Source organism: Schistocerca piceifrons, chromosome 1 (assembly GCF_021461385.2).
Source record: "Schistocerca piceifrons isolate TAMUIC-IGC-003096 chromosome 1, iqSchPice1.1, whole genome shotgun sequence".
Lineage (NCBI taxonomy): Eukaryota > Metazoa > Arthropoda > Insecta > Orthoptera > Acrididae > Schistocerca > Schistocerca piceifrons.
This window is the reverse complement of record NC_060138.1, coordinates 15828644-15848828: the sequence shown is the minus strand read 5'-3', so window position 1 is coordinate 15848828 and position 20185 is coordinate 15828644. Positions and strand designations below refer to the sequence as shown.

General features: G+C 43.4%; 1 protein-coding gene across 4 annotated transcripts in view; it reads left to right on the top strand.

Moving 5' to 3' along the window:
- LOC124788346 (NAD(+) hydrolase sarm1) overlaps positions 1–20185 on the top strand; it is an 894874-nt gene that overhangs the window by 238521 nt on the left and 636168 nt on the right. For all 4 annotated transcript variants that reach the window (XM_047255633.1, XM_047255619.1, XM_047255610.1 and 1 more), the window contains exon 2: positions 5798–5869. In XM_047255633.1, coding sequence (XP_047111589.1) covers positions 5798–5869 — 72 coding nt within the window. The remainder of the gene's footprint in view (positions 1–5797; positions 5870–20185) is intronic.

Below are 20185 nucleotides of genomic sequence, written 5' to 3'. Positions count from 1 at the left end.
ACAAATCACAAACCACAACATATACTCAGAAGTACAAAAACAAACAGAATACAGAGATGTGTACAAAAGTGTGCGGTGGAAAAAATAAGAAATGCATAGTGATGCAGAACACTTAAAAATTAGACCAAAATTATCAGTGTCCAACACAGAAAAGGAACGCTGTGCTAGCAGACGGCCTTTCGTGATTTAAGCGAGAGATGAAGCGAAAATCACCGTAAGTACAAATCTTCGCTCTAAAAGCAAATATAAATGTAAATAACTTAATTACACATCACTGATTATTGTAAAGCAACTATGGACACTATGGCCACACAAGTGAAGAATTTAATGTCGCATTTGCCTTGTCTTTTATAATGCTGGTAAGCTTCTTGTCCTGTGGAAACAATTCCATAAAGGTAGTATGTGCAGCCTTCACAGCAGGTCATATAAGCGAAGTCGGAGTACATTACAAATGGGCATAGTTCCTGATGGTGAGCACTTTAAACCTAATGACTTTGTCTTCCTCAGTAGCCACAACAACACGTACCAGATCCTTGGAAACGCAATCTACTAGATACATTGCCAATAACTTGCCTGAAGAAAAGGCATTGAGGCAACTTAAGCAAATATGTTGTTCACCATTACGTCTAGTCAATTGTGTGGGAAGGAGGCAGGACATGTTTTTGATCCAAACATAGCGATAATTGCCTGTCTCCTTATTTTTGTCGCCGGAATAAAAGAGCATTCTTATATGCATCATATGCTCACTGTCCTGGATCTTGACAGGGAACTCGATGACATAAAAGTTATAACACTTATGAATGTCTACCATATCGAGATGTGCGCTCTGGATGATCTCTGTCATTGTAATTTCTTTCGCAAGCCTGGACTGACCTTTCAAAACGACCTAATCTTTTTCATTTTCATCATTAATACATCTCCTCTTATCAGCTGTATCCTTAGGGAGATTGATATAGCTAGATCCTCCACTTATCGGATCATAGACATGTTTATGGATGTCCAGGTGTAGTGTTTGGCTGAATGCTTTAGCTGACCCTCTCACTTCCATCTCGGAATACTGTGACAGATAGCTCTCGAGGTGGATTCACGAAACCACTCGATAACTGACGTGCCCCGCGTTATCAAATGTTTTCCCTCTCAAAGATAATGAAGACTTGTCTGTCCAATCCCAGAGGCAACTTTGGGGTGGATGCGGCAGTTCGATGCACATAATAGCACCGCGTTTAGTGTTGGGATGGCACGGCCTTGAGGAGCTCTGTCTCCGTGACAGGAAGGCACATTCTTAGAATCCCAAAAAGGTCGCGGGGTTGCGGTAGACTCCTGCCTCATTCTCGATCCTTGGAGCTTGATTCGCTACTCAGAGCCGTCCGCAATCACTGAGTATTCTAACTGCAGTATGATATCACTGACCTGATGTCCTTCACTAAAAGGATATGAGAGAGAACAGCCACTAGCCACAGAATCATTGTCATTAACACTATCATTAATATTGTTTCTAAGAGATGAAGCAGACTGCTGCGTCCACCCTGTGGATGACGGCGTGGGGGAGGAGGCACCTGCGAGGGGGAGGGGAAAACACAAAAAGGGCTTCAGTCACAAAGGGTTCAGGCCGATCACAGGAAGAACGTAGATAAAGGAACCATCGGTATAAGAGTTGTAAATTGTCGTAGTTGTGTTGGGAAAGTACCAGAGCTCCAAGTAGCTAATAGAAAGCACTGATGTTCATATCGTTTTAGGCACTGAAAGCCGATGATAAGTTTGGCCGAAATTTTTTCGAAGAACCTAACGGTGTTCCGAAACGATAGACTAAACACAGTTGGCGGTGGCGTGTCAGTTGCTGTTATATGTACTTTATCTTGTCGCGAAATGGAAGTAGATAGTTCCTCTGAGTTAGTATGGGTAGAGGTCATTGTTGGTAACCGGAATAAAATAATAATTGCATCCTTTTGAAGACCTCCCAATTCAGATGATACAATTGATACAAGGTTCAAAGAAAACTTCAGACTGTTTCAAACACGCACCCGACTCAGGAGATTACAGTTGGTGGTGACTTTAATTTACGCTCGATATGTTGGCGAAAATACATGTTAAATCCGGACGTGTGCATAAAACATCATCCGAAATTACGCTGAACGCATTCTTTGGAAATTACTTCAAGTACTTAGTTCATGAGCCACGGGAAGAGTAAATGAACACAGGGTGTTCGCAGCGAGACTGAATAGTGTAACACCCCATTTCTCCAAAAATAAACGAAAAATACACCTGTTAAATGAAGCAGATAAAAATTCGCTTGTGCCTTCCAGAGAGAAAATCTCCACTCCTTCCAAATTAACAATGTACCGGCAAATGTAGATCAGATATATCTTGAATTCAAAGAAATAGTTTCGATAACAACTGAGCGATTTTTGCAAAATAAATTTACGAACGAAGGAGCTGATTCCCTCTTGGTACACAAAACGGTTCAGAAAACTGTTGCAGAAACAACGAAAAAAGAATGCCAAATTTAAAAGAAAGCAAAACCTCCAAGATCGGCGATCTTTTACAGAAGCTCCAAATTTAGCGAAGACTTCAATGCGAGATACTATAACAGTTTGTCTCAAAACCTGGCAGAAAATCAAAAGAGGTTCTGGTCGTCTGTGAAGTATGTTAGCGGCAACAAACAATCAATGCCTTCTCTGACGATAACTATAGAGATACTATCGAAGACAGTGCTGCCAAAGCAGAGCTACTAAACACACCCTTCCGAAATGCCTTCAGAAAAGAAGACGAAGTAAATATTCAAGGATTCGAATCAAGAACAGCTGTCAACTTGAGTAACGTAGAAGTAGATATCCAAGGAGTAGTGAAGCATCTTAAATCACCAAATAAAATAAAACCTTCCGAGCGAGGCTACACGCCAGTTAGATTAATTTCAGGGTATGATGATGCAATAGCTCCCTACCTCACAATCACATACAGCCGCTCGCGGAGGAAAGATCCGTACGCAAAGACTGGAACGTTTCACAGGTCACGCGAATATTCAAGAAAGGCAACAGGAGTAATCCACTAAATTACAGGCCCATATCATTCACGTCGATATGCAGCAGGATACTGGAACATATATTGTGTTCCAACATAATGAATACCTCGAAAAGTACGGTTTATTGACACACGGTCAACACGGATTTAGAAAACATCGTTCTTGTGAAACACAACTAGATCTTTAATCATATGAAGTGTTGAGTGCTACTGACAAGGGATTTCAAATTGATTCCGTATTTCTGGATTTCCGGAAGGCTTTTGACACTGTAGCAGACGAGCGTCTTGTACTGAAATTGCGTTCCTATGGAATATCGTCTCAGTTATGTGACTGGATTTCTGATTTCCTGTCAGATTGTCTCCCAAATCGTTTACATAGATAAGGAACAGCAAAGGAGCTATAACACTACCTTGGGGAACGCCAGAAATCACTGCTGTTTTACTCGATGACTTTCCGTCAATTACTACGAACTGTGACCTCTCTGACAGGAAATCACAAATCCAGTCATATAATTGAGACGATATTCCTTAAGCACGCAATTCCAGTACGAGCCGCTTGTGTGGTACAGTGTCAAAAGCCTTCCGGAAATCCCTTGTCAATACGACTCAGTACTTCATGTGAATAAAGGGCTAGTTGTGTTTCACAGGAACGATCTTTTCTATACCCATGTTGACTATGTGTCAGTTTTCTTGAGGTAGTTCATAATGTTCGAACACAATATATGTTCTAAAATCCTGCTACATATCGACGTTACCGATATGGGCCTGTAATTTAGTGGATTACTCATACTACCTTTCTTCAATATTGGTGTGACCTGTGCAACTTTCCACTCTTTGGTTACGGAGCTTTCGTCGAGCGAACGGTTGTATCTCATTGTTAAGTATGGAGCTAACGCATCAGCATACTCCGAAAGGAACCTAATTGGTATTCAGCCTGGACCAGAAGACTTGCTTTTATTAAGTGATTTAAGTTGCCTCACTACTCCGAGGATATTTACTTCTACGTTACTCACGTTGGCAGCTGTTCTCGATTCGAATTCTGGAATATTTATTTCGTATTCTTTTGCGAAGGCATTTCGGAAGGGTGTATTTAGTAACTCTGCTTTGGCAGCACTGTCTTCGATGGTATCTAGATTCCTATCGCGCAGAGAAGGCATTGATTGTTTCTTGCCGCTAACATACTTCACATACGACCAGAATTTGTTTGGATTTCCTGTCAGGTTTCGAGACAACGTTTCGTTGTGGAAACTTTTATAGGCATCTCGCATTGAAGTCTTCGCTAACTTTGGAGCTTCTGTAAAAGATCGCCGATCTTGAGGATTTTGCGTCTGTTTAAATTTGGCATCTTTGTTTCGTTGTTTCTGCAGCTCCGTCGTTTGTTAATTTATTTGGTATAAATCTCTCAATTGCTGCCGATACTATTTCTTTGATTTTAAGCCACATCTGGTCTACACTTACGTTATTAATTTGGAATGAGTTGAGATCGTCTCTCAGGAAGGCGTCAAGTGAATTTTTATCTGCATTTTTGAATAGGTATGTTTTTCATTTATTTTTCGGGGATTTGGGATTACATTGTAATCTCGCTACGACAACCCTGTGTTCAATAATTTAAGGCAATTTGAAAAAATAAATCAAACTTGAAACAAACGTTTGTAACTAAACCAAATCCAACAAACAAAGACGAATTTCATCTTGACCTGTGCCGAGCCATTGTTGCAGGAAACATATCATCCCATGCAGTTGAAAGTAGCCACTTCAAAAGTTTTCTAGAGAAATACTGTCACCGCAGCATCCCATCAGACTCCACACTGATAAGGAACTATTTAGATACTTTATGTGAAAATACATTGAGCAGGATAAGGGAAGATATAGGCGATTCATATATGTAGATCTCTGTCTATGGGAGAACTGACAGACAAGGTCGATATGACGCTAGTTTGATTGTTGGCAAGTCAGATCCTGACACTCGCTCTGTACGTCATCTGATCTGCAGCAAGGAGCTAAAAAATCCTAACCAGGAAACAACTGCTCACTTTGTTAATGAAGGCCTCAAATTACTTTTCCCCAACAGTCTAGATGCAAATAAAGTACTTGTATTCTACACTGATGCAGCCGCATACGTGATTGGTGCTGTTAAATTGTTGAAAGAATTTTATCCAGCCTTGCTCCATATCATATGTCTTGCCCACGCCATTAATCGTGTAGCTTGGACGATATGTCTCGAATTTCCGCATGTAATGAAGCTAGTTTCAACCATCAGAAAGGTTTTTATTGATGCACCCACAATAATCCAGTTATTCCGAACGTACCACTTCCACCAGAACCCTCAGTTACTCGCAGGGGAACGTGGCTAGAGGCCGTGGAATGTTACAGCGAGCATTTGGAAGACTTTAAGAACGTTGCTCTTAAACTACGGGAGGAGCTACTGAGCATTACTTCGGCTAAACATCTTCTAACGAACCCAACAGTTTTCAACGACACTGCATACATGAAATCTCGTTATGCATTTTTGGTCCCTATTATTAGCACTGGTTGACGTGAAACGCTCATTCTCGGCATAGAAGATGCTATTAACAGAAAAGAGATGCAGTTTCCCGATGAAAAATCTTGAGAAAGTGTTAGTTACTTACTGCGACTGTATTATGGACACGGGCAATAATATAATGCGGATTCTCGTCAATGTATTTATCTGTGTAGGCAGAAAGTGTGAGGTTTTGGTGAGCTATTTTCTAATTTTTATAACCAATTTTTGTAAGTGATAGAAGCTATTGTGTTGCAGGCCAGCCAGACGTCGCTGCCGTGCGGGCCGAGCGCCAAGGGGTCTGCAGCAGCGCGGGCCAACCAGCAGCAGGTGAGTGAGGCGCTATGGCAATATGCTCTAGTTGTGCCTCAGTACTAAAAGTATTCGCATTTTCACGTGTTAGAAATTTTACATTTCACGAGTTACGTATAAAAAGCGAGCCGATACTTCCAGTGCAGCAAAATGTACAGTTTCTCGTGAGGCGCCCGTTTCTCCTGCGGTATGACTCGCACGTACTGCGCCATCAGCCCCTGTGGAGCGTGCCTGCCTGCTCACCCCACGTACTGCTCCAGCTCAGCTGCCTCTCTCACGGCGACGGCCCTACCCATCCGGCGGGGACATTTCGATGCTTCTGAGCCAGCTCCTAGAGACGTCCCATTGTCAAGTGTACACGCGAAGGAAGGCACAGCTAAACCGAGACCACGACCTCGTCAAATAACGGACACGGGCCGTCCAGAATTGCGGAGGGCAGGTATTAAAAAAAAAAAAAAAAAAGTCGCGCGAAATCAGCGGAAAGAATCAGTTGTGAGCTCCGATATGCCACCAGGAGACCGTGTAGCACAATACTGTGCGTATGGCGTATAAAAGAGTAGCGTACAGTGAGGGAGTAGTTCCTCGTAAGCCACACAACTGTGTAGTGGACGTAAGCGGCGGCTGAGCGACGTCACTCGGCAGGGGGCGGCTGCAGACGAGGGACCGTCCTGTGGCAGTGCGGTGGTAGGGCTTGGGTTTGGTGAAAGCCTCGACAAACTTACGTTTACGTCTACATCTATATACCGCTGTGAGGTGCACGTATCCTCTATACGTCCCATAGTGCCACTTATTAAGGGTTTCTTCCTGTTCCATTCACTTATGGAGCGCAGCAGGAATGATTGTATGAACGCCTCTGTCCGTGCAGTAATTGTTCCAATCTTATCTTCACGTTCCCTGTGTAAGTGATGCGTACGGGGTTGTAGTATATTCCTAGAGTCACCATTTGAAGCCAGTTCTTGAAAATTTGGTAAATTTCTCGGGATAGTTTACATCTATCTTCGAGAGTCTTCCAGTTCCGCCCCTTCAGTGTCTCTTTGACACAATCGCACGGATTAAACGAACCTGTGAACTCGTACCTGCAATTACGTGTAATGCCAACAACCACGTAGGGAGGGGGTGGTGTCCCAGTATGAGGGAGTTTTCGCAGTTAGGGTGTCGTCTCCTCATTGTGCGTCCAATGCGGAAGGATATCCGTACAGTTTACAGCTTTGCGTACTGCGCAGACCAGAGAATCGGTGCGGGAGCGGTGACTGTTTCTGGCAATATGGCGGCACCTGCGGAACAACGACGAGAATGGTCCGCCCTCCCACCACACAGATTCAGACAACTCACTGAAACTCTCCCCAGCAGACGTAAAGCCATCACAAAGGTGGGAGGGGCAGGGGCGGACGCATCCCCTACTGGTATCTGCCTGCTTGTAAGTGTTCGGATACTTTTGGGTAGACAGTGCGTCCGTCTCTTCCCTGCACTGATTAATCGTGTCGGAACTCCTACTTTCCAATTATTTAAATTATTTATATATTCATTAAATCATTGTATACAGCATTTGGTTGCACTTTTACTGTCCGTTTCCGGTTTCCGACGGTGCTGCTTTTTGCAGAAAAATGCTACAATTTTGTCGATACTTTACTCTCGAGCCCCCACATGGGACTGCATGAATTCTAAATCGAAATTGTCAAAACAGTGTTCTCGGGTTTTTACGATTTGGCTACGCTACTGTTTAGGGGTCAACCCAACACACTTGTCGACAATTTGTCACAAATGTTCAGCAATCAAAATATGGAGCAACGATTATTTACTGACAAATAATTAAAGTTCACAACTCGGACCATTTTTAAATTACATACAACTCTCCTGCCGTTCTCTTTTTTAAGTCGAATCAACGTAACGACTGTGTGAGCGCTTAAAAGACGAAAACCAGACCGGTACCTCGCGTGACCTAACGCGTATAATCTCGGAAATTAACTGAAAGTTCAGTCAGTGTAAGTATTGACTAACCGGAAGTTCAAATCGCTCACAAGAGTAGCTCCACCGGCTATCAGGTGTCCGTCCCCGAGGCCAGGCGCAGCCCTTATGCAGGCGGCGTCGAGCCCACCTCAGCCGGGTGGCACACCTGGCCGCCCCCACCAGACGCGCCCCTACCTATCTACCTACACAGTTTGCATTCTATTGTATAGTGACTACCCTAATAGTACTGACATTTGCTACTCCTTACACGCAGCACCAAACACAGTGATAACTGTCTCCAACATATTTAAACAAAAAGTTAAAACTTCAAATGATCTTACCACACTGTAACCCAGCTAACTTACGGGGTGGCATTTTCTACTCTGTTATCCAAACATAACTGAACATGTGTGTTTCTGTGTATCCCAAAAGCAAAGTGCACGTCTGCAAACAAAAACATGTAGAATAAATTCAATCCTAATAAACTAATGCTCGTAGCATTTTCTGTTTTTTGCATGTGCATGCGCACAACTGGTCTGGCTAATGAAAACAAAAAGATTACGTGACCACAGTCTCACAATCAACTTCTTAAAAATAGTTACGTTCTCAATGTAGTCGTTTTATAATAACTTATCAATTCAGTCACTTATATCGTCGTATTTTGCTACATATTTTTCGTAGCACAAACGAAATCACTGTGCCCAACACCTATGCTGTCTTCTTAAGTACCTCCCGGGCTCGTTACAATGACGAAGCTCAGATCATTGCCGCTGTTCCAAACACTGCTGACAACCAGTTGCTATGACGACAGAAACAAACAAGAATCACAAAGTTAAATGCGTCCGAGTACCGAGGATATGTCAGATCTAAACCTGTCTCCTCTGCTATCCAGTCTTGACACAATTGCGGACTAAATCTTAGAGCGAAACAAACAGGTGATACTGTTCGCCAGGAATGGAAGCTAAGTCCAGACTTCCATTTATGTAGACGGAACTATAATGGGAGACTATAGGTCTTCAACCAAAAATGAAGTCAAACTGTGACGTAAATAATGCAGAAAATTTTAATTAATTGATCCCTGTCATCAACAAGCTTAAGCAAAATGAACTAAAACTCCGTTTTTAGAAAAAAGAAAACAGATTTGAGTTTTTGCCCCCTTACAGGTTTACCACAAGATTGATGCCACCAGTTGAAAACAAAACAACACTGAACCAATTTTATGCATTCTGCATTTTAAGTTTATCATTAATATTCCTAATAACCCTGTTGGTGTCATGTTCTAAGTAGACACTATTATCTTGTTTATGTAACTGATTTTGTATAATCTTCGCTACTTTACACTTCCTTCTATCTTCTTCTTCTACAGGTAGTTTAGCCGTATCTAACGTTACTTCAGTATTTGATATAATTTTTTTATCGTACAAGATAGTACATAGTCTGTTGGTGACGTTAAATTTCAATCCCTTATTTAAAACATTTAATTCTTTAGCCGTGAAGACTATATCGGTAAGATTCTCGATTCTTTTGAAAAATTGGAAGTTACTATGTTCACTGTTACCAACGTTTTGACATTTGGTTCTACGTTGTTTAGCTATCAAATTAGTTATTTTCTTTGAATACTTTGTTCTAACTTGTTCATTAACATAATGAGTATAATCATTTACAATTCTTATAAGGTAATCAAATTGCAACGCAGAGACACTCTTAGCTAATTATAGATATGCTAAATACAACTTTTGACCTAACCACTTTTAATGTTTAAAGCTGTCTCTGATTTGTTCTTTGAGCTATACTTTTTCACATACCGTTTTAGATCGTCTTGCTGCCGTGGAGGTGGCTTTAATTTCCACGTGTATTTAGGAAAAACTTCGTTATTCTCACACTGTTTATTGAACTTTATGCATTGTGTTGTCTTTAATAATTTTATCTTCGTTCGTGAAAGTTCAGCAACACCCCGTATGCGTGGCTAGGCAAACAATGAATAAATTTGTTGTAGCTGGGATTCACAGTCTTAAATTTTTTTTTTTGAAGGACATCATCTTCACGCCAGTGACTGTTATAAGCTTTTATTACACTATTGCAATTGCGGCCTTAGGCCATTATCAAGTGCTGCTGAAAAATACAGAATATTTGGAAAATTATTTTACGGATTCATTATATATCTCGACGTTGTGCAGCTTATACAAGACATTTTAACTATGTACAAATGTAAATGATCGATTTGGAATCTTCCGAAAACCCACGACAACAGACTGTATTAGGAGTATTGACTTGTGCCATCCAAAACAACATAAGCTAGCATACTTCAACGGTATGACACATAAATTATGTACCCTACCACTGGACGAAAAAAAAAGAAGTAAGGATACTACAAAAAGTGGCTATTAACAACGGCTTCGAACCCAAATTAGTGAAGAACCTATATGAACGCAAACTTAAAAGAGGAAATACATGCCTAAATAATGAAATTATGTTAGAAAGAGAGTACAATTCGCGCAAAAAGAATAAATATGCTACCTTACCATACGTAGGCACAATATCAGATAGAACTGCGCAGGCTTTTAAGAAAGCCCCTGTAAATTTATGTTCCACACCAATAACGCCCTAGCTAACAGATTAATACACAATTACAATAATACTAGCCAATTCAAAAAATTAGGGGTTTATAAAGTAGAATGTGACACTTGTGACAAATATTACATCGGACAAACAGGGAGAACATTTACAGACAGCTTTAAAGAACATGTTAGACAAACAGAAAATGACACCTCTACGTTTAGCAAACACTTAAGTGAAAACAAACATAATGTTAGTAACATCGATACAGCCCTGACAATATTACATGCTGTACCTAAAGGAAGAGTTATGAGCGTGTTAGAAGACATGGAAATATACAAGCATCTCAAAAATGATCGTGATAGTCTTCTAAATGAGCAAACCGACTTGAGAAACAAACAATTCTTAGATAATTCTTACTCGATCTTACGATGCACACACTAATAGTAGCTCAGACTTAGGCTCTGGTTAACGTAGTAATTCAGTGTATTATGAATTTTATATAACGACTAATATTAATGCAGTGTGGTGTGAATTTTATAAAATGACAAACTCCCCCCAAACCAATATTGTACGCTATTTTACGATGTATTATTTTACTCTTCGATGCCGGTAGCACGTTTCATATGCCTGACACATAGAACGCGTATTGTATTGTATTTCCATATTACTGTCGTTTGCTATGTCGATGATCGGTTCATGTATTGATAATGCATGTAAAGCTGACAAAATGTTACGCCAGCGGTGTTGGACTAGAGCGAGGGTGGTTCTGTGGGAGCGTGATACTGATTTGGTAGCACATGAGGTACTGCGTGACATCTCATTGTCTATGTCAGTTTGGTTATACAGTGTTAATACGATAAACCTACGACGTAATACAATACATTCGTGTACAAATTTAACAGCAAGAGTGGGCAAAAAAGAATACCTACAGTTACGTATAACGATGTTTAACCCTTATGTGTGTAATTCGACGTATAATCCTCAAGTTTATTCATGATGTTTTAAAAATAACTGACGTAAGATTTTATGTATAACCCTTGTGTATGTAATTCGATGTGTAATCCAAACGTTTATCTATGATTGCTTAAGAATAAGCCACGTAAGATTTTATAGCAGGCTTCATAATTGTGCAATGAGGGCATACTCTTTGCTTCTTAGTACAGTCGTTGGACTCAATGGCGCTCCACACATGTCAAAACAACATCTGTAATCCGTTTATGCGCCAAAACGGTTATTTGTAGCCTGCAAACAGTAGCCTGCAGCTGTGGTCTAATTCATTTGTGACTAGTGATGGGTTAACTAATTATGGTGTTTTACTATGTTTGAATACGTGTGCTCTCACTGTGTAAAACGTCACGAATGTGTTGACAACGACATACAAATTAACCCCTCCAAAACCCTGACAATCACCATAGACCGCACCAGCCGCTCTTTCCATCTCCGTGACTTCTACTCACCCTTTATGGTCGTCCCAGCCAGCTCGCCCCACCCTGAGATACCTTGGCCTCACTTTCGACCGTCGCCTCACCTGGACCCCTCACTTCCTGAGCATGCAGCAGAAAGCCCATTCCCGCCTCTGCCTCCTGAAACTCCTGTCTGACCAGACATGGGGATTGCATCCTTCCACCACCCTCCACACCTAGAAATCCCTCATCTGTCCTATCCTACGTTATGCCAGCACTGCCCGGATCTCCGCACCCACCCACTTTTACGAGGCCCTCCAAATCCTCGAACATCGTGCACTCTGCCTTGCCTACCGTATCTGCCTTCCTTCCCCCACACGGCTCCTGTATGACCACATCCTCTTCCCCCATCTCCTCCTTTTCCTCCAACGTCTCTGCATCCTTAAACTGCCCACAGGCTTCATTCCCCCCCCCACCTCCTGGTTTGCTCCTTCCTCACCAACCCCCACCCATTGCCGCGCCTCTATTGCTGTATTCCTCCCTGTCTCCAACCTCCACACCCTCCATCTCCTTCATCAGGGCAATTTCCAGCACCTCCCCCTCCTGGATGTTGAACTTCGCCATGACATCCACTCTTCCTTTCGACTGTAACCTGGCCTTGCTCCCTCCCCTCCCCAGGGGCCCTCTCCCCTCCTTCTCCCAATTTTCCTCCTTCCCCCCTCCCCAGAGTCCCTGCACCCCCTCATCAGTTGTGTCCCTCGCACGTCCTTCCCTCCTCAGCCCTCTTCGACGCGCCCATGCTCATCTCCCCTCTACCCCCCCTCCCTCCCCTTCTCCCTCATCTCCATGCCCCTGGCTGATCCTGTGTTTTGCTTATCTTCATCAGTTTGCTACGTCAGTGAGGAGTTTGGTGCTGCTCTCCTGTGCATCGAGAGCTGTGATTTTAATTGTGTGCTCGACTTGTACATAGTGTTACTGTCAGTGAGTGTTATGTGCTACGCCGTCTGTCGATACTTTTATGCTCTGGTCATACTTCGCTGTGTGTTCTTTTAAGTGCCTCAGTGTGTGGTTTTTTGTGTGAGCTACTTTTTACAGTTTTATATCTCCATTTTACAGTCACCCCCTTTTTGTCTATTGTCTTCCATAAAGTTCCCCCCTTTGTTGTATCTATGTACACCATATTTTCTCATTTATGTTATTTTTAAATGTCTTCTATTGTATGTTCTATGTCTTTTGGCTGAAAAGCAGAGCATATCCTGCTATGTCTTTTGGCTGAAGAGCAGAGCATATCCTGCTACCAGCCTGCCCTGATGGGGAACTGAAATGCAATAAAAGCAAAGACAACATACAAATGTGTCAGCTTACACTACGTTGACATGTCTTAAAGCCACAATATGTAAGTTACATGGCTACATATTTAAAATGTCTTGGTAATCGGCACAATGTCGAGATACATAATGAATCTGTAAAATAATTTTTTTACCATTCTGTATTTTTCAGAAGCACTTGATAATGGCCTAAGGCTGAAATTGCAATAGTGAAATAAAAACTTATAAGAGTCACTGGCGTGAAGATGATGTCCTTCATAACATTACCCTCTTTACTACCCATGTAAAAAGGTTTCAAGTCCTACATCTACTTGCCCCCAACAATTTAAAATCTTTGTCCCCAGCAAATATCTCGTTACCAACCTGTAACTGTTGATCACCATTATGAAAGTAATGTACCTCCACAGTCTCTTCACTCATACAATTAGCAACATAATTTCACTTCGTTAGCATGCAATGCATCGTCCTTAGCTTCCACCACCAAACATTATCTGCACAACAGAAACATCATCACAAAAAACAAGTGCCTGCTCATAGTTGCCGTCGGTTATCATAAGCCCTACTGCCTGCACACCCCTCAAGAGCTGGAGCATATACCTTCCACGTATGTTGCGATTCACAAAATAACTTCAACCACAGACCCTGCTGCCTGCCCACAAATAACATGAACCTCCACTTGCTTGGATTTCACTTCACCCAAAACAATTTATTAATTCCAGATGAAATTTCGTTCCATGGCTACACTGACAGAACAATAATATCCTCAAGACTTGTAAAACATCTACAGATACTAAGGCTACACAAATGAAGAATTCAGTTTATTCATGTTGCCAAAGACACATACATTCATCCCATTACAGCATACATTTATTCTCTTAAGCGCCACATGTGAATCATCTTCTGACTTCTTACTGTATATTGATGATGCTGCAGGTGTCTCAAATGATGAAGATAACAGTAAGATTGAAAGTGTTGAAGAGGTAGTAAGGACTACCTCTTTAACACTTTCAATCTTACTGTTATCTTCATCAGAGACACCTGCAGTTTTAATATCATCCCTATGATTCGTCCTGTCATCCTGCCTATAGTTATTTCATTTCTTATTCCTATTTATTTCGTCAGTTAGTGCCCAAATTACACCCCAGTTGTAACAGATTTCAGTTTTTAAATTTTGTCACTGCTGTTCCCACTCATTCATTTCAAAATTACACGGCTCTAATGTGCTGATGACAGTGCCATCTCAGTTGGTAGGAAGGAAGACTCGTCAGCACGACTTTTTCTTTTTTGGGGGGGCATTGGTCTTTTGCACTGGTACTGTTGTACGCAGTGACACCGTTTGTATTCCTCGGATGTAAAATGTGCTTCTGAAAGACGACATGGACATCACACACAGCAGGACGGCGCCCAGTGGTGACTGGCGTGACCGTCAGGGGCTGAAAAGCCTGAGGACTGTTGCACGGCGTGACTTGTCAGAGCGCGGAGCCTGGCACACAGCTGCACGCGCGCCTGGACACTGCATGGCGGTGGATGGCGCCGGCAGTGCAGCCCACTGCACACTATTGGGGTTGCCAAATACGCCTTGTTTATAATGGCTACTTCTGACTGCAAAAAACCCCCACCTGTGCTCCCACTTCCTCAAACAATGTCTCAACCTCGCCACCTGCAACACCTGCAGTGATACCCACTCCACCAAGTACAAGGCTATACCGCACGTGTCAAACCAGAATTAACAATACCCGCCCAGCCTGTCGATCCTCTTATCCATCCCAGGAATTCACTCTGCCCAATTCCCACTGCTGCGGACATCGTCAATTTGCTCATCATCGTCCTCCAAAATATCTCTCTCTTCCAACGACTGCATACCGTACCGCAAATTTCTCTTGCCACCTGCTGTGTTTTCCACCCCAACACCAAGGCCACTTACTTCCAAAACCAAGTCCACTACATTTTCACTCATCTCAACACCCTCATTTAAAACTCTCTACCCTCTCATTCAAAACATTTGCTCCCTTCCCTTGAACAAATCCCATTTCACGCACACACTCTGCCATTGTACAGATTACCCCTCGCCCTAGCCACAGGGGAAACTGCAACTGGCCACCATAAAAACTTCCCTATTGAGCCACAACCCTTACTCAGTAATCCTACTGAACACCTTATCCTTAACCTCTACATAAAAACACTATTTACCTGTGCTTCTATTTACATCTGACCTAATACTCCCACCCCCTATGATTTCCTCACCCACTTCAGTAGTACCTTTTCCATCACTAATATTACTGCAGACCTAAACACCCAAAGTAGATCCGCTGCAGAACTCTGGTGGTGTTGTCAGTTTACCAGATTACATTCACACATCCCACAACCTCCTTGTTCATGGCCATCCCATCCAGCTAACTAACATACTACAATACCTTAGACTAACCTTCGACAGGTAAGTAACATGGAAACCCCACCTACTAACTGTCCGACAGAAAAACCACAATAGACTAAAACTACTAAAACTAGGAACTTCATCCTTCCACTATCCATCAAACATACAAATTTCTAATCTGCTTCATCCTTTGCTATGCAAATGTTGAACAGATACCCACCGCTCTACAAGTCCTTCCAGATACTCAAAGGTCGTGCACTCTGTCTCACTTTCCACATTCGTTTACCTTCCCCAACAGGGATCCTTTCATCGTCTCATCACATTCCCACCTCTCCTCACTAACGCTGAACACCTCCGAACAATCTACACTGTCTGCAAACTCGACTCCAATAATCCTATCGTGTCCCCTCTACTTCCCAATCCTCATACACTGATGCCCCTTTACCAGCACAAACTGTCAACCCGCCACTTACACACCCTCCACATGCTCTCACAAACAACTTTCAACCATCTCTTCCTGTGAGATCACGAACTCCACCCCAACGTTTACCCATCCTACCAGCTATAGGTCAGCCCCATCCAGTCCACCTGCTCAGGGCTTCCTGTCCTCCTCCTTCCCACATATCCTTACCCCTTTTCTTTTCCCTTCTACTCCTCCCCTTTTCCCAATAACTATTAGTGTCACCACTCCTCTATCTACTCCACCCTCTCTTCTGTAGCAACAGCCTGTCCTACCCCATCGCTTCTATGCACCACTTCTCCATCCTCATATAACCACATTTCTGCCCTCTTCACCGGCCAATCTTTTACCCTTCGACAGCTAACTTCCTATCCTGCGGCAGGTCCTTTCAATTTCTAGTGTAGGGAAGTGCTTATTTTACATATTAGTTTTCGGCAACATATTCTGAATGTTTTAAATGGGCACCTAATGTATTTCATTTTAAGTTACCCATCATATATGTCAAAAATAGCATTTTTTCGCCTTAAAAAAGTTTTATATTCATTGCATATATTTCCGCTAGAGTTTTTTGTTGTATTTATCACTTTCACTATTTTTATTGTCCATTTGTTGAAGAGCAGGTTGATTGTACCGCTGGAAGGCATCACCCCCCCCCCTCCTACACACATCCACACCCACATGGAGCGCGGGGGGATGAAATGACAATCGATAAAGAGAAGAAAGCCTCGCCGGGACGTGGCAGGAGGTGAGGAGGGGTGGCGGGGGGAGGGGGGCGGCGGGGGGGGGGGAGCGAGCGAGCGCTGGCCGCGGCCGCCGAGCAGCTCGCCTGCCGAGGCTGCCGCCGCTTACTTCAGAGCGCAGGCATTTCCGGAGCCCAGGTTCGGCGTTGCGCAGTCGCGCGTGGCCTCCAGTGTCGTCCGCGGGTACACTCGACCGGCTCTTATACCGCAAGCTAGCGAGTAAGAGCCTCCTCCTACATTAACGGGCCGAACGTATGGCAAGCGTCAATTGTACACTGTTTGATCAGAAGGGCCTGGACGCCACTAGGCAATGCAGCACTGAGTTGGAGATGTGACGAGAAGCAGGCGGGAAGTAGTGTGTTGTCGGTAGAGAAGCAGTAACGACAGAATGAGCCGGTCAAGTGGACTTAGTGACTTGCACTCGTTCGGTCTCACGAATCCGTCAGGTGGATTGCAGCTCTTCCAAAGCTGCCCGAGGCGACTGTTTGTGATATGTTACTGTGGAGGACAAACGTGAAGGACGAACCACGGCCAAACCGCGATGTTGCGCTGGCGGACAGGGACCGTCCAGCGTTCCTGAGAGTGGCCCAAAAACTCACACCAAGTCAGCGGAAGAGAGCGTGCGTGGATTTCAGCTCCTCGTGAGCTACACATTTCTCTAGTCAGTGTTAAGCTACGCTGTGTTGTAAAGGGACACGCCACTCAATACTGGGTCTCTGGAAACGAGTTTTTGGGAGTGACGAATGACGCTACACCCCGTGACTTTCCGATGGAAGGGTTTGGGTTTGGCGGACGCCTGCAGAACGTTATCTGCCACCGTGTGTCAAGTACGCACCGGCTGGTGCTACGGTGAGCGCTTGTTTTCCGCTGTCAGGGTGCAGCCTCCCTCCCGCTAAGTGTCAACACGTTTACAGCACTGTGTGCTGCGTACAGTGAAGGAACAGTTTGTATCGGAGCGACAACACAGCCTGTCTTAAAGCAACGGTCTGCGGACAATCACTTTCCTGGAATGGACTCGCGTGCGCAGAGTCGCGACCTGAATCCAGCGTTAACTCGTTAGGGATGAGCCGATTCCCAGTGAGCCAGCTCCGCCTACGGGGGAAGAGAGGGCCGCCACTGCTTCACGCTCCCTGTCACAGCACCAGCACCAGCCGCCGGACAGGGGAAGGGTGTACACAGCCCCGGATAACAGTGCAACACCATGGAGAAGTTCACTTCACGAACACTAATAGATTCTTCTGGCAACTAGCTGTACATATACACCCGAGAGCCTCAGAACTGAGGGATCGACGTTAAATGTGCGCTGTCCGTACAGTACTTTCTTGCAACATCTAGCTATCAAAGTAAAAGGTACTATCGTAGTTAACCATTCCGAGACTAAATTAATTTTCATACCTCATATCGTGTCGTAATTATTGGACTATTTCTTGAATGCATGGTAAGTGAGCCAATGTTTCCAAAGTGTCCGCGACTACTTTCAGTTTTACAATTATTTTACGCGGTAAGCCAGTAGATGCCCCACTGGTCTCGAGATAGAAAAAAGAGAGCTATTTTATGAGGAAAGTTAGGATGATCTGTAAAAAACGGTACATCGTGTCACTAAGGTTGAATTATTCAAAATGTAAGATTCGTGAAATGTTCAGAGTACCCCAGTGGTTTGCAAATCGTATGACATAAAATGCAACTTACATAACTGGGATACATTTCAAGGAAAAGAAATGAAATGTCAGAGGGAGGCAGCATTGGACGAGGTGTTGGACAAGGTTGGTGCCTTTCCCCACTGTTGTTTAACGCATTAAAAAAGGGTTCAAATGGCTCTGAGCACTATGGGACTTAACATCCGAGGTCATCAGTTCCCTAGAACTTAGCACTACTTAAACCTAACTAACCTAAGGACAGCACACACATCCATGTAGGAGGCAGGATTCGAACCTGTGACCGTAGCGGTCGCGCGATTCCCGACTGAAGCGCCTAGAACCGCTCCGCGTTTAACGCATACCTTGAAGAGATTATTCCGAAAGGCTTAGGTGGGAAAAAAGGAATATGTATTGCCGGAAAGAGAATGTATAACATTTCTGATGACATGGTCTTAGTGACAGAAAGTGAACGAAAAGTGAATAACATGCTGAAAGATGTGAATGAATGAATGAAGCTTGTTTGGAATATTGGATGCAAATAAATACAGCAAAAACAAAAGAGTATGGTCATCAGTACAAGATGCAGACTGTCCAATATTAAAATAGGACAATCTACCACTAGCCAAGTAAGGGCATTTAAATATCTTGAAAACTCAATAACTGAGGACTTGAGATGTCACCATGAGGTGAAAACTCGAATTGCCATAGCGAAGGAGGCATTCAACAGAAAGAGGAGAGTCTTATGTGGCAAATTAGGTAAAGGTCTAAGTAAAAGGCTTGGCAAACGTCTGGAGTGTGGCAATACATGGGGCAGACACATGGACGCTGAGACGAGAGGATGAAAAAAGGTTAGAGGCATTTGAGATGTGGATGTGGAGGAGAATGGAGAGAATAAGCTGGATGGAAAGAGTGAGTAATGAAAGAGTGTTGGAAAGGGTTGGTGAGAGAAGATGTCCTCTGAAGGTTGTAAGAGAAAGGAAAAACAACTGGTTGGGACATTCATTGAGAAGGGAGTGCTTGCTAGCAGATGCTTTGGAAGGATTTGTTTGTGGAAGAAAACTGAGAGGAAGAAGGAGATACAAGATGATAGACGACATAAAGGAAAGAGGAAATTATGCAGACCTGAAGAGGATGGCAGATGACCGGACAGCCTGGAGAACTACCATGTGGAAACCTGCCTTTTGGCAGAACACTGATGATGATAGATACCTGGTCTGATATTTGCTGCCCCCGTGAGAACAACCGTTAACCCTCTCGCTCAATGGACTAAACAATGCTAACAAACGAACTGTCGCCCCCACCAGTGCCCTTACGCTGGGTTATTTATTATATGAACACTGCCGTCCGAAAGTATCCCCAACTCACAAGAAAATTAATTAATTCGTAAATGATTAGGAAGGAAAAAGCTACTGAAATTAAATATTGTTTTCCTCAGACTTCGTTCATTGTAGTGTAAAACATTAAGTACACAGAACACAGGTCAAAACTGAAATGACAGTCACAAAACATATTCACTATCCCAGAAGATACTGACGGTTGGCAAATTTATTAAAGGAAAAAGGCGGTCAAGTTAACACGGTGCCCCTCAGGGTAACCGTAGCAGACGCTGTCTGAGGCTTGGAACTTAAATAGTGACAACCATTTATTCACAACCGATACAAAAGAGTTACATGTTGGCACCTGTTACTGTCGTTGAAAGTAGTCACCAGCGTTGTGTAGAGCCCGTTGCCAGCGATGTGGAAGGCGTAGTATACCGTTAGCAGAGCCTGTTCTGTTGATGGTGCGAATGGAGCGGTCTACTGCCTGTCGAATCTCCGGAACAGTTCTGAAGCGAATGCCTCGAAATGGTTTCTTCATCTTCGTAATCAAATCAACGTTACAAGGAC